Raw genomic sequence first — 14,415 nt, 5'->3', positions numbered from 1 at the left:
GCCATCTTGCGTCTCTCCTCAAGAGTAATCATTTGCAGAAATAGTAGTCTATGTTCGTATTTTGGCAGTCTAAAATCATTCCAGGCCATTCTTCTCAGTGCATACAATAAAAATTGCTTTTGTATTGACTCTATTTTTTTACACATATTGTCGTAGTGTGGATTCCATATTTCAGATCCATACTCAATAATCGGTAATATAAATGTAAAGTAAAGGCGTTTTAAAGTCCATGGGTCGACAAAATCCCTGCTGTTGAATTTTAACCAAGCCAATCTTGATTTTGCCTTAGCAGCAACATGCTCGATGTGTGATTTGAAATTCATCTTCACATCAAGCAATACTCCCAAGTCCTTCAATACTTCAATTCTTTCAATTTGCACGCCATCTACGTTGTAATTATATTCATATTTCAGTAATCCTCGATGATATGATATCAGTTTTGTTTTGTTAACATTTAACTTTAATAAATTGCGTCCATAGTAATCTGCTACACGATCCAAATCCCTTTGAAGATGAATACAGTCATCTTCTGATGTTATACATTTTGAAATTTTGGTATCATCAGCGAACGAAAAGATGCATGAATCGGTCACGATGAAAGGTAGATCAATTACAAACATGATGAACAAAGTTGCGCCAATGGGATAACCTTGACCAGTACCAGAAGTTACTTCTATTGGGTCTGATTTGGTATCTGATATCTTGACTATTTGTCTGCGTCCAGACAAATACGATTCGATCCATTTTAACAGCTGTGTATTCAATCCCATTATGTTTAGCTTTTGAATTAGTAATTTTATATTCACAGAATCAAAAGCCTTTGCGATGTCCAAATATATGGTGTCTGTTTGATGTCCCTTTCCCATGTTGATTATCGTATTCGATGTAAATTCTGCCAAGTTCGTTATCGTTGACCTATTTTTGATGAACCCATGCTGACTTTCGTGTACTATGTTCTTTAGATATTGATTGAGATGGTTCGTGACGATCGAATCAAGAATTTTTGACACTATACACTGAAGAGCGACACCACGGTAATTTTGAACGTTGTTTCTGTCACCGTTTTTGTAAACCGGTCTAACAAAAGACGTTCTCCAGATCTGTGGTACAGTGCATGTTTCAAGAGATTCTCTTAATAATGTTGTGATTGGCCCCTGCAATGAAACCAAACAATGCTTGATAAATTTATTTGGTATTTCATCAGGACCACTGACTAGATCATCCGGAAGCATGTCAATTTGTTGTCCAACAAGCTCCTCAGTTATTTCAATCGGTGATATTTCTGCACAAATGTCGCGAATATTTTCAATCTCCGAGTTGTCATATCGTGGATCTCCCATCAAAGAGTTGTAGGCTGAAGCAAAGTGCTTTGCAAAGAAACCAGCGATTGTAGACTGGTCATCTGCCCTCATATCCATATAAGACATCTCATGCGGCAGATCATCACTTTTCCCTTTTATGTTATTCACATGTCTGAAAAACTTCTTTGGATCATCGTCTATCAGATTCTCCATCTCAATTCTGTAATCCTTGAGTGCTGACCGTGCACTGTGTTTATATTCTCTTCTTAATTGTTTAAAATTTTCTACTGATTCAATTGTGTTGACCTTATTTTTAATCCGATGAGCTTTGCTGACTTTGTTTTTCAACTCGATTAGTGGCCTATTAAACCATATCGGTTGCTTCCTGGTGATTTTTGTTTTTAACTGGACATGAGTTTCGATTGTTGACTTTACAATTGTATAGAAATTGTCTAGTTTTAATTCTAATGAATTTTCATCGAATTCTTTATTCCAGTCAACATCAATGAGTGACTCATTTATTAGTTTATAGTCAGCATTTATGTAGTCTCTATATGTTTGCTTGATTTCAACAGTTTTGATGACGGGTTCATTATATCGAATATTGATTGCATTGTGGTGCTTCTCAAAATTTAACAAATGATAATCACTCATGTAACACTGGAACAGCTCAACATCATTTGTCCAGATCAAGTCGAGCATACGACCATTTTGGTTGTAGCACTTGTTTATCTGGAGGAGACCAAGATCATAGCAAGTATCCAGCACTATCTTCTCTTTTTCACTGGCTGCATTGATCGCTATTGCTATGTCAGGGTCCTCATCTTCGTCAACAAACCAAACCAATTTGGGTAGATTGAAATCGCCGGAAACTACTAAAACATCATTTATACTCAACTTCGATGCGAGTACTCTACTTTTGGTGCAGTACTTTCCCGAACTCGTACAGATTGATAGCACATTGAACACTTTTTCAGCAATTTGTCTATTGCCTTTTGTTGTATGCGCCATTACAATATTCTTTTGCGATATTTTTTATACAAAAGCGGTCTACGTACACGTTTTTTCGATCGTTCAGTAGATATTCACTAGCCTATTTATCTAATAATAATGTGAACTGAAAAACAATGATTTGAATTTCAAATTTTGAATTAAGAAATCGACAAATAGTTTTGTCGTTGCAGATCAATTAAAAAAAAAATAAGATTTTACAGATACGCATAATACACAACATGAAATTCGGTGCGAATACGACCAGCATATTTGTATATCTTCGGTGTGTTAGCGAATAACGGTAAATTGCTGTTGGATTTACACTGGTCAATGCATAAATATAGGAACCACAGTAACTCATCGTGTCGCAGTAGCGACGTGAAATTAGAGCATTTGTTTTTGTTTATTTTATTGCTTTGTAAACAAATTCTTCTATTACATTTTGTTCTATACGAATCCAAATAAAATGTTTTTGACGAAAAGCAAATATAATATTTATCGGTGCCAAATAAACACAAATACATTTTCAGTGCTAAAATGAGAAGAATAAAAACTGAGAGTTAAAATACAACATACGGAATTGAGAGTAAAAACAGCAAATCGATATATGCTACTTTTACTCTCAGTATTCTATGTGTTGTTTTAACTCTCAGTTTTCTATATTCTCGTTTTGCGCTCAATAATTTCTTATGCTCTTTTTCCGAAAAGAATTTTTATAATTTGTTTTGGGTTTCAGGCTCTCATTTAATGTATACTCAAACACTCAAACATATGTATTAGGGGATTTTCTAGTACGAGAAAACCGAATATGGTATTAGTTTTGCGATTTAAATAATTTTCGACACACTTTTCACACAAAAATTTCAAAAAATTTGGATTTTTGTATGGAAGCTATGCCTGTATGATATCGTAATGAGCTGAAACTTTTCACAGCTTATTTTTTTCACACTAAAATAACATTCCAAGAGTTTGAAGAAATTTCGATGTATATTTCAAACAAAAAACGTTTTCTCAAAAACGAAAATTTTGTATGGATGGTCCCCCTCAATTGTATTGAAATTTCTTTAAACTTTCAGAATGTTAGCTTTTTGTGAAAAAAATACCCTGTGCAAAGTTTCACATCATTACGATGTTAAACAGGCATGGCTCCCACACAAAAATCCAATTTTTTTTGAAATGTTTGTATGAAAAGAGCGTCGAATATTATTTGTATCACAAAATTAATGTCGAATTCAGTTTTCTCATGAATTCATATTTACAGTAAAAGATATGTAATAAATGCATGTTGTGGATCACAGTGCGGGAAAGTTCATCTTACGGATGTATGACATTTTATTATCATTGACCTCAGCTGAAGATAGGTATTTTACCTAGTTGATAAACTAACTACCGGAGACGTTTTAATCGATATAGATTGAGCCAATCTTTTTTTGATTGAAATTTCTACAAATTTGGTGACATTTCTACAAACAATCGCAACTGACAAAACACTGCATTGAATCTAAAAATTATATAAAAATAATATTATAACGATTAGTTAGCATAGTAAGGCTTGCAAATTTTGTGGTCTTGTTGTACGCTTTGTAACAGTACAACGATAGTTTGGATAGCAGGGGCCCGTACGTGAGTACTGAGTATAGATAGAGATTATTTGTTGTTGATTCATAGTTTTCTGACAGAAATTTTTTCTCTTTATCCTTCTCTTTCATTGCAAATTGGACCAAATTCTACAGTGACATATGGGCAATGGATGTTTTAACAACTGTTTGTTGCTATAACTATTATAATAAAATATAATATAAAATTTGTATTTACTTACACTTTCGTTTTAAGAAACCCTCAATAACTTCATTCGTATCATTATCATCATGTAATTCACCATATAATGATTGTATACGTGAATGATCGACCAAGTACACTTCAAATCCATTTTTATTGGAGTGGGAATTTTTTTTAATGCTGTAATAAATTAGACTATTTTATTTTTGTCGATTCAAATCTGATGTTTGCATACCTTATATATGCTTGTGTAGCAAACTTCTGCAGAAAATAGCTTAATGTATTCAATGAAACTGGTTTGAACCGCCTTGAGCTAATTTTTTCAATCAACTGAGTAGAGTTTATAGGCAATAATAAAGCACTGTCCGACAGAATTTGTAACAGTAATCGTTCAATATCTGGATCCGATTCTATGGTAATGCATAGAACATTATATACAGTAAATACATTTGAATATTAAAAAGAACACTCTAACCATTGTCAACTGTTGTAAATATTTCATTTAGTTGTGATTTCGTCTCATCAGTTTTCGTTGAAATAATTGCCGGTAATGATGCGGATAAAGCACAACTGGAGTTACCTAAGATATCTTGTCTTTCTTTTTTACGTTTTTCTAAACGTTCACGTAAACTGTTTCTTTTGCTTTTTATCGCTTGGATCTCGTCCCAAGCATCAGACATTTTTCGAAAAAAAATAGCGGAATAAAAATGTATCAAAACACAGAGTATATTGAATTTTATTGATTTTTTTTTTGTAATAAATATATATTGACAGATTTTAGCTAAATCGTGACTTATATGTCAAACGATTTATAAATGCACTCACTGCGTGCGCAAAATATGAAAGAGATCGTTTAATGACGTCTATCTAATGTAAGAAAAATCGATAAAGAAGGTCTTCACTTTCCCGGAGGAGAGGCAAACCTCCAAATACTACTGAATTATAGTGTTTTCCATTGTATATTAGCACCTGGCTACACTACCTAATTCTCAGTATGAAAAACTAACTATGAAAAATGGCTGTCGTGGTAAAAAATAGCAACTTTTAATCCCTAACATTCTCTGCGTCGTCTTCTGTTCGAATTCCATTCAAGCATAGTAGCCAGGAGACTCTATTGGTCCCAGTTGAAATTCTACTGGTTGGTTTGCTGATTTAATGATGCTTCTTGCGACCAATTTTTTAACACAGCTTTCTTTGGCTCTTTTCCGTCATAATTAGTTCTGGTAATTGGAGCGTCTACAATGGTACACTTTGATATTCTCTTTTTTATCACAATTGGGTCCACATTATAGCATAAATAAAGTTTATACTGTAATATGCTATTAATGTGGAATCTGCATTCTTCATTGCAATGGTCAAACATTTTTAAATAATATGTATTATATAAGAAAAATTATAACTGATGCAGAATTCGAATAATTTATTTATTTGAATTTTTAATACAATAAATAAAGTACACAATGTTATATGAATATGAACTGTTTGTTAAATTGAGTTCCTCACTTTGAAGCAATCTGGTTTCGATAGATTTCTAAGTTCTTTTTTAAATCTAAAAGTATTTTTACTTGCTCTTGAACGACACTTTTGTCAGCCTTGGATGCCTTCAATTCTCGAACTTTGTTCCCTTGAATATCTACAGCTCTTTCTGCGTCTTCAATATTTTGAAAATTGAAGTTCACTTTAGGTTTCTCTTGAGATTTTTGAAATCCACCATATTTTTGTTTCAATTCATCCAGCTTGATTTGTTCAATTTTATCAAAAAGCGGAAATGGTTTGCCGATTCGATGTCCTGACTTCAAAAAGAGCTGCAGGGCTGGTTTACTGTAGTAAACAATTGTTAACATTGCATTCGAAATTAACGCAACATATGTGTGTATTTCAGTCATTTTCAACGTCATCAATGGAAGGAAAAAAAAAAGAGTTAGCTAGAAAGTTATTAATTGAAGTTATAAATTTGGATCAATAAAGCCAAGAAAAAAAAGATATTTCCAGTTAGCTCAGAAGTCAGATAAAGTTGGAACTTGAACTGAAGTGAAATCAATAGAAGTGATTGAATTATTGGAAGTGTTTTTATAGCTAAAATAATCGTTTCGTTGAGTTGACTTTGGCTGGCTGTAAATATATAAATATTATGTATAGAGACGGCAAGAGTGAGTGAACTCTGTCATTTACATCTCCAAAGTTACTAAAAATGTTATGCACTGTAACGTTGAATTACTGAAGGCACTTACTCTACATTCAACGGAACATATTCAATATTAAGTTGATTGTAAATTTTACGTGAGGTCTCCGGCATGAATGGTGATAGCAAACTGGCCAAAATACCTTTAAAAAAAAAATTCAAATGAATGAGGACCAACATATTTAGTGAGGACCAACATTGTTTTTATGTACTTAAAAACTTACATGCAATGTTACAACAGAAAGATATTATAGTGGCAGCACGTTTTTTTTCCTCTTCTGAACCTTTGAGTAATACCTATGATGAGAAGAATGGATAACATTTTTTAAATAATGGAATTGTAATTTTTAATAAAATAAATATTAATACCCATGGCTGTTGAAGTTGTAGATATTGATTTCCATGTCGAGAGATAGACATGGTATGCCGGATTCCATCTCGTAATTTTGCCTTTTCCATACAAGCAATATATCCTTTTATTTCACGATTTATGACCACTAATAAATTACATTCAATATCAGAAAGTACAACTGTAGAAATGATAGAATTGAAATTTTTTTCGCAAAAGACCAGTGCACGGTTGATAAAATTTCCCAAATTATTTAAGAGTTCAGAGTTGTTACGAGCTACCAAATCATTCCAACTGAAACTGGAGTCTTGAGCTTCAGGACGCGCAGCAGCCAAATAATACCGCCAAACATCTGCTGGGATGCCAGTATCTTGTGCATCATTCCCTAAAGTGACCGACCAAAATTTTTTAATTATATTAATAAAATAAAATTAATGAATAAAATTCAATTTAAACCCGCTTGGGTCAATCAATGGTATTTTTTAGATTTTCCGAGTCCAAGTTTTTGTCCGCCCGAAACTCAAAAATTAAAATTCAAGTTCGTCCGAGTTCGTGTTGATTTTTTAAGATTATATATTACTTTTTCACACACCTAGTGTAGGAAAAGTATTGTATTAGGCCAAAATATTAAAGTCACACAAAAACGTGTTTTCTATGGACATTTCAAATACAACAACAATTCTATATAAAAAAAAACGCCGTGTTCCGATTTGATATAACAACCATTCTGTACGTTGTTTTTATTCTAGGGCGTTCAATTGGTGTAGAATGAAGGGCCTGAAAAGGCGGAAAATCGACACCTTTTTTGTTAACACGATAACTCTTCAACTAAAATCAAACTATGAGGGAACGAGCTCATTAGTTTTTTAGCAATATGTATTGATCGCGATAATTTTTGTGTGGGAGCCATGCCTTTACTGTATCCTAATGACGTGAAACTTTGCACGGATTATTTTCCACGAAGAAATAATATTCTGAAAGTTTGAAAAAATTACAATGCAAATTAAGGTTAACTCTATATTAAAATTTTCGTTTTTGAGCCAGCGTTTTTTGATTGACATTTCTTCAAATTTAGTTAAATTATTCGTTTTGGTAAAAAACTAAGATTCACAAGTTTTTATGGTGATTAAATTACTAGGAACATACATTAATTGTATTTTGTTGATTCAAAATTGATAAGATTGCAGTAACATAATCACCGTGAACTTTTTTTGAGATTTAAATAACCTGTAACAATTTTCATCTCATTAAGATACCAATAAAGGCATGGAATTGAAACAAAAATTCAAATTTGTTGTGACTTTTATATGGAACATGTATCGAAAATTATTTGTATGTCAAAACTAGAACCAGATCAGATTCGTTTTGCTCGTGAATTCAAATTCACAGCAAAGTATGTGGAATAAATGCATGTAGTGATCACAGTGCAGAAAAGTAAATCTGGATGTGAGTCATTTTATCTTAGGATGCTTTAAAATATGGGTATCTCCTAATAAATATAGCAAATTACCAAATACGCCAATGCCACGACTTTTGCTGAATTTCCCATCTTCATAATTTAAATATTCAGTTGCCATTATATGAGTGACTTTAGTGAAATTATTTTTCATTGATAATAGTATTGATGGAAAGACAACAGAATGAAATGGAACATTATCTTTGGCCATAAATTGATACAGATCAATTTTAATATCTGGATTTTCTGGTTGCCACCACTGTTTCCAATCCTTTGTATATCGACTGGTCATAGATATATAGCCAAGCACCTAAGGAATCCAAAAGAAAAAAAGAAAATTGATGAAGTATCTTATAAGAAGATTGATTATAAAATTTGTAAAATATTCATTATTCTTTCAAATCACTTATGAATAACTTTTTGAAAATTTATAGTTATTTATTTAAATAAACCACTAGGAGATGAAATTTGAATTATGAAAAAAATGAAGTACCGCATCAAACCACACGTAAAAAACTTTGTCCTCAAATCCCTCCATTGGTACTGGGACACCCCACTTCAAATCTCGTGTTATGCAGCGTGGTTTCAGGCCTTCTTTTAACCATGATTTGGTAATAACACGTGCATTGTATGTCCATAGAGATGATACGGAATCGATATATTTCGTTAATTTGCCTTCAATCTAAAAAGAGTAGAATTAGATTTACAATAGTTTCGTTCATAGTTTAAAGTGAACCTTTGGCAAATCCAAGAAAAACTGTTTCGATGCCCGAATAATTGGTGCTGCGTTGCACATCTTACATCGAGGTCGTATAAGTTCGATAGCATTTATTAATTTTCCGCAACTATCACACTGATCTCCTCTAGCGTCCTCATATCCACATCCAGTGTGTGGGCAGGTTCCTTCAACAAAGCGATCAGCTAAATAACGATCACATTTTTGGCACAGCAATTGATCCACTTTTTCTTGTTTCAAAAACCCTTCGTTGTGGAGTTCTTTGAAAAAATGTTGAACAATTCTAATTGTGAACAAGAAACATACAATTTACTCTGACAATCAACTTCAACGTAATAAAATTTTGCTAAATAATAATTAAATTTACCCTTTATGTTCGGCAGCTGATGTACGCCCAAAGTAGTCGAAACCAATGCCAAACCAACGGTAAATGCTATTATGAATATCAAAATACTTATCACAAATTTGTTGAGGACTCAAGTTTTCAGCGATAGCCTTTGTTTCGGTAGCTGTTCCATATTCGTCTGTGCCACCAATATACAAAGTATTATATCCAGCCAATCTTGAATATCTCGCAAAAATATCAGCTGATAAAACGCATCCAATGATGTTTCCCAAATGTGGAATATTGTTAACATATGGTAACGCAGTAGTTACTAACACATTTCGTAAATTTTGTGTCGGCAAAATAATTTTCGGTTCAGTAGTTTTTTTTGGTTCAAAATAGACGAATGAACTTTTAGCAAATGACAGCTCAATATCAGTTATACTTTCTGATATATAGCTTGGAGAGTCATCAAGACCACGCGATTCATTTTCAATAACGGGAATATCAACACGAATATGAGAAATACCTGAAATTAACACAATGGAAATGCAAATATATGAAAATAATTTTCAATAGGAGTAAAATTACCAAGGAAAAAAATCAATATATAGTTCAATGGCCACAGAAGTTGGTTCAAGCTTGCTTAAAATGGAAATTTGATAGATAAAAATTGATTCTATGGAAGAAAAGATTGATTTCAATGTTGTATACCGTGCAGTTCTTAGATTAAAAAATACAACAAAAGAAACAACTAGAGGGAGTAAGTGATCAAAAACGATGTCTAGGATTGCGAAAATTTTTGGTGAGCGTCAAGAAACTTGGACATTCAGTGGTGAAAATAGAAGATGAATGGGGAACATTACAAACATGCGCAACTTGCCAAGAACGATTTCCAGTGAACACAAAATCGCATCGATTTAAAGTGTGCTATGGTTGCAAAGCGAAACCGATTACTGAACTAGCGGACTCAGTCACCAGTCTACCAGATATAATTGTAGAAACTGTTAGCAAACGTGCGTTGCAAAAGGAACGGAAGGATGTGGTGAAATTACTTCAGAATGGGCGTTTAATGTCAAAGGTTATTGTTAAATACAAAAATTGGCCATTAAATGCTCAGAATGGTGATGCTGCTCCACAAACAGTTGTTTGGCACCGCGAGATTGTTGCTGCAAAATGCATTATGCCCAAAGGTATGAATCAATTGACAATAGAGTCTATTCATTTTTTAATGTTTTTGCTTCAAATTACACAGGACTTTGTCTTATGTTTGGAGTACTAGTGCCTGATTGTTGAGAAGACCACCAAACAATGTCAACTGACAAACAGCAGCATTGAATCAATACATTATTAGATAAAACAAATATTATAACGTGTTACACAAATCTTGTGGCCTTAATATGCGTTCATAAGAACAGCACAACTATAGTACGGAGGGAAGGAGCCCATAGGCGAGTAAAGTTTTTAATTAAAAATCAGATTTTCCATATACAATTCAATTGATACTAATGATTGTCGTTCCTCTATTACATGTATTCACACCTGAATGTTATGCTTTGGCAACCGTGAAAATGACTGAAACTACACACAAATCTGGGTCCAAATTTGACCGTAAATTTGTGCCTGGTAATGGGTGAATTTGCATTACCAATTGTTCCTATATATATGTAGTCTAGACTTATTTATAGCTATAAAGTATAATATGGAACTTACCACCGAATTTATTTGCGTTGGATACAGCTGTTACATCGATTTTCATTTGATCGATTTTCAAATTCAATGTTTTTATACATGGCTCAGAAGCAACACGATTGAACCATTCATGTACTTTAGGTAGTTTTAATGTCGTTTTATCTTGAGCCAAAAAACTCCAAATACTAAAATCAGCTGAAGTGGCTTTTGATCCAACTAAAAATAATGTATTCTTTTGAGTCAATTGTTGGTCCAACTGTAATATAAGATGATTCAAAATAGAGTCGGCTTGGACTTGTTCTTGGTGTCCCATCGTGTTTTTGGCTATAATAGCTGGAGCCAAACGTGTTGAACACCATTCCAACCACTAAAATGCACAATAAATTTGAATAAATTTAAATATAAATCTGTGAATATTATATTTCAAACTTACTTGATCTCTTAATTCCAGAGATTCCTCATTGGGCAATAGAAACTTGATTATTGCATCAGTCGAAAAAATATGATTTCCATCATTTAGTTCAAGCAATGGAAAGTGTGGAAAACTGTAATTCCCAAGTTCTAAAGAAGAAATATAAAATACTATAAAACAAAGGTCCTAAAGTCGTACAACAATTAATTAATTATTTTTGAAAGACAGAAGAGTAAAAAAAATAATGGACACTTTTCATAAATCAATCATTTTAATCTTTTTCTTCTTAGTTTTTGAGGTTAATGGGTTTGAAATTGAGTTTCTGAACTCAAATCATACTTCTCAATTATTAGATTTCATTTATGTTACTGGAGGTATTAACTTGCGTTAGATTCGGAATCAATGGTAATTACCTCCTGAAGTGAATTCCTGAATTTTTATATTGGATCCAGAGGCTCGAACGCATATTTCAACTTTTAATCCGTAAGGATTTCCTTTATTGTAATATATAATCATTTTTTAATTTAAGTCAATTTATATATTCCAAATATATAAAATTGCAAATATTTCTAACACAACACGCGTCAGCAAAAAACTCTGAAGTCTGAAAATATCGTTGAGATGGTTACGTATATTTATACTGATGAACATGTGTCAAAAACATATCTCCTACAAAGTGAAACATAGCTTTGACATTTCAATCAACGTCAAAAAATTTGATTGTCTGAATAAAAGGTTAAGACATTCTTAATGATGTTTTTTATTGATTTAATAAATGAAAAATATTATATGACATTCATAATCATTTATATATTTATTTATCGTTTAAATAAAACTCTTTAAATTTTGAATCTTTGTCAGGTTTGAATGTTGTTTTATTTCAATTGGATGTTCATTTTAACAGCTTTTATTAGACTAAGTTATTACTATAGAATTTCTATGTATGTTGTCCAATAGAAAACCTGTGAATTCGAAATTATATCTATGAAATAAGTATGCAATAATCATAACTATTGAGGTTATGTAGAAATCTGTAAATAAATATTATATAAACTACCTTCAATATCTATTGTTTTTTAAGCTGATGTCTTAAGACCAAGAATGGAAGTGCCAAACCTGATCCAAAGAAAACAGCAAACCAAGCAGTCAAACGATAAATGTTTTTCAATTGGAAAGGGAGATTCTTTGGAGTTAAGAGAAAAAATGAATTCAGTACAGATTATGTAATGCTTGTAATACAATTTTTGTTTGATATAAAAACTTTAAATACCTCTCCTGGAACTCCCCCATGTGAATGACCGTATCGGACAAGTTGGTTTTGCGGTAATAATAATTTGCGACCCAAGATAATCGAACGCCCAATCATTTTATTTTCTTTCTGATTCCTTTTTCCTTCAACTTATAGAAGTAGTACAAACTCGTTCTGTCTCTGTAGAAAATTGAGAATTGTCATGAAAAATATTGACAACCTTATACAAAAAAATATTAACTTCAATATGGCCACCATGTGTCAAATGCGTTACTATTGATATAAAAAATGAATTAAAGATGGCGCTTTCCTTGAATTTGATTTATTAATAAAATGTATTATAACTATTTCATTGTGATATTGTTTTATTATTCCTTTATAGGAACAATTATATAAGAACAATTTAGTATTGCAAATTCACCCATTATCGGGCATATGGTCAATATAAGGGTCGGATTTGAGTGTAGTTTCAGTCATTTTCAACATCGCAATGGAAAGAAAAAAGAGAAAAAATAAACTCAGTTACTAAGTATGAATCAACATCAATATACTATCGGTTCAGTTCAATAAATGATACTCACCTACGAGTTATTTTATATACCGAACTGCCCGTACTTCGGTCAAGGCCACAAAACTCAAGCCCAGCATAGTAACAAAACGTTACAATAATATTATTTAAAAAGAAATCTTAATGCTACATGTAATTAAAACTGGTCGTCATCGGAAACATCGAGAACATAAACGTAGTCCTCATCGTCACTGGAATCCTCATCGTCAGCTGCTTGATTTTGTACGGCAGCATTTTGATTCTGTGGTCTCAATAGTTGCGGATGAATGTCCAATCCCAACACCGTACAAAGACCTAAAAACAAAATCGTAAACAACAAATTGTTAGCCAAAAAATTCTTAAACATTTTTAATTTCAGTGATATTTTTTCACCTTTGTAGGTTTTAAATTGAAATGGAGCTCGATCATCTTTCCAAATGCCAGTGTTTAGTTGCCAGTTTTTGAAACATACTTGAAGTTTTGACACTAAACCATCTGAATCGATTGGAATATGATCTGGGTTGGCTGCATTCAATCGATTAACAAAATCAACTGCATATTTACGCAATTGTTGGTACACTCGGTTGCTTTTCATGGTGATAATCACGTTCGGTAAATTCCATTGCGATGACTCATCTTCACTTGGAATACAATGCTGACAAACTTTGTATCGATCGCTTTTGGTTCGTCGATCGAATGGCCGGAAACATTTTGCACAAGTTTGCGATGTATTGTATTCGTCGACCAATCGTACAATACAATTCCCCAACTTCTTGAAACTGTTCAATAGTCGTCGTAATCCCGGGCATCGCAATCGCTTTTTAATACCAATTGGTGAGTTTGGAGCTATTTGAGCTGCACCAATAAAAACGAGCGCCGACTTTTTTTTCGTCAGTGATGCCGCGATTTTGTCACTGGCCCGATTCTCTTCGATGTATTTATCAAGACGGAGTCGAATAAACTTTCTTGTTGTGTACACCGCCATAGCTGGTTTCATCATTTTCACATAATAAGCGATGTAACACATCCAATGTGAACGTCCTTTCGGCGATGGAAAAAATGCATAGCGTTTATAGTCGAGCTCCCGTTGTTTTTGCAACAATTCAGTCCATTGATCGGATTTACGCTTGCGTTTGCTATATTTCGCTTTGAAATGGTATTTTGGACCATCAATTGTGATGTTTTCCTGAGATTTACGTACAAAAAATCACAGAAGTAAACAAATGATGAATAAAGAATGAATTTATTGTTTCTTACCTCGTTGCCGGATCGAACGTGTTTGCGAACGGTGGCGTTCCATGTACGAACTCCTGGATCGATTCCAAGCACATAATCAAACTCAAAATTATTGTACTTCTCTTTGATGGTGTTGTTATCAAGTTCTGGTGTATTGC

The 14,415-nt window shown here is 32.9% G+C and overlaps 3 protein-coding genes across 4 annotated transcripts; all 3 read right to left on the bottom strand.

Moving 5' to 3' along the window:
* Positions 1–3,408: 3,408 nt before the first annotated feature.
* Positions 3,409–4,861, bottom strand: LOC116339241 (N6-adenosine-methyltransferase MT-A70-like protein). Of its 2 annotated transcripts, none has more exons than XM_031765007.1 (4): positions 4,549–4,861; positions 4,309–4,483; positions 4,114–4,253; positions 3,409–3,795 (listed from the first exon to the last, which is right to left on the bottom strand). In XM_031765007.1, the coding sequence occupies exons 1-4, from the start codon at positions 4,751–4,753 to the stop codon at positions 3,758–3,760; spliced, it is 558 nt and encodes a 185-aa protein (XP_031620867.1). In that variant the 5' UTR covers positions 4,754–4,861; the 3' UTR covers positions 3,409–3,757. The 2 variants fall into 2 exon arrangements, with proteins under 2 accessions (XP_031620867.1, XP_031620868.1); XM_031765008.1 differs by lacking the exon at positions 3,409–3,795 and adding an exon at positions 3,863–4,021.
* Positions 4,862–5,469: 608 nt separating this feature from the next.
* Positions 5,470–11,850, bottom strand: LOC116339178 (methionine--tRNA ligase, cytoplasmic). The gene is made up of 11 exons (XM_031764893.1): positions 11,639–11,850; positions 11,247–11,374; positions 10,835–11,180; positions 9,164–9,650; positions 8,797–9,079; positions 8,554–8,742; positions 8,115–8,370; positions 6,625–6,989; positions 6,480–6,552; positions 6,305–6,398; positions 5,470–5,894 (listed from the first exon to the last, which is right to left on the bottom strand). Exons 1-11 carry the CDS (start codon positions 11,739–11,741, stop codon positions 5,573–5,575), a joined length of 2,646 nt encoding a protein of 881 aa, XP_031620753.1. The 5' UTR covers positions 11,742–11,850; the 3' UTR covers positions 5,470–5,572.
* A 969-nt stretch (positions 11,851–12,819) lies between these two features.
* On the bottom strand, positions 12,820–14,407 carry LOC116339277. Its single transcript, XM_031765059.1, has 4 exons — positions 14,279–14,407; positions 13,415–14,207; positions 13,056–13,336; positions 12,820–12,848 (listed from the first exon to the last, which is right to left on the bottom strand). The coding sequence occupies exons 2-3, from the start codon at positions 14,046–14,048 to the stop codon at positions 13,179–13,181; spliced, it is 792 nt and encodes a 263-aa protein (XP_031620919.1). The 5' UTR covers positions 14,049–14,207; positions 14,279–14,407; the 3' UTR covers positions 12,820–12,848; positions 13,056–13,178.
* Between the last annotated feature and the right edge of the window lie 8 nt (positions 14,408–14,415).

Source organism: Contarinia nasturtii, unplaced genomic scaffold (assembly GCF_009176525.2).
Source record: "Contarinia nasturtii isolate CC-2019 unplaced genomic scaffold, AAFC_CNas_1.1 Cnas_scaffold_493, whole genome shotgun sequence".
Classification (NCBI taxonomy): domain Eukaryota; kingdom Metazoa; phylum Arthropoda; class Insecta; order Diptera; family Cecidomyiidae; genus Contarinia; species Contarinia nasturtii.
The sequence above is the reverse complement of the archived record's forward strand: the minus strand, read 5'-3'. Positions and strand labels throughout refer to the sequence as shown.

Bases quoted from the DNA above. Each gene is read 5' to 3' on its own strand.
- LOC116339241 (XM_031765007.1), bottom strand. From the start codon at position 4,753: ATGTCTGATGCTTGGGACGAGATCCAAGCGATAAAAAGCAAAAGAAAC. The intron at 4,484-4,548 runs GTTAGAGTGTTC...GCATTACCATAG, and splicing joins ATTTACAACAGTTGACAATG to AATCGGATCCAGATATTGAA. The intron at 3,796-4,113 runs GTAAGTAAATAC...TATAATTTTTAG, and splicing joins GGGTTTCTTAAAACGAAAGT to ATTCAATGCAGTGTTTTGTC.
- LOC116339178 (XM_031764893.1), bottom strand. From the start codon at position 11,741: ATGATTATATATTACAATAAAGGAAATCCTTACGGATTAAAAGTTGAA. The intron at 11,375-11,638 runs GTAATTACCATT...TTTCTTCTTTAG, and splicing joins TCAGGAATTCACTTCAGGAG to AACTTGGGAATTACAGTTTT. The intron at 6,399-6,479 runs GTAAGTTTTTAA...TTTTTTTTAAAG, and splicing joins TTTCTGTTGTAACATTGCAT to GTATTTTGGCCAGTTTGCTA.
- LOC116339277 (XM_031765059.1), bottom strand. From the start codon at position 14,048: ATGTGTTACATCGCTTATTATGTGAAAATGATGAAACCAGCTATGGCG. The intron at 13,337-13,414 runs GTGAAAAAATAT...TTTTGTTTTTAG, and splicing joins TCAATTTAAAACCTACAAAG to GTCTTTGTACGGTGTTGGGA.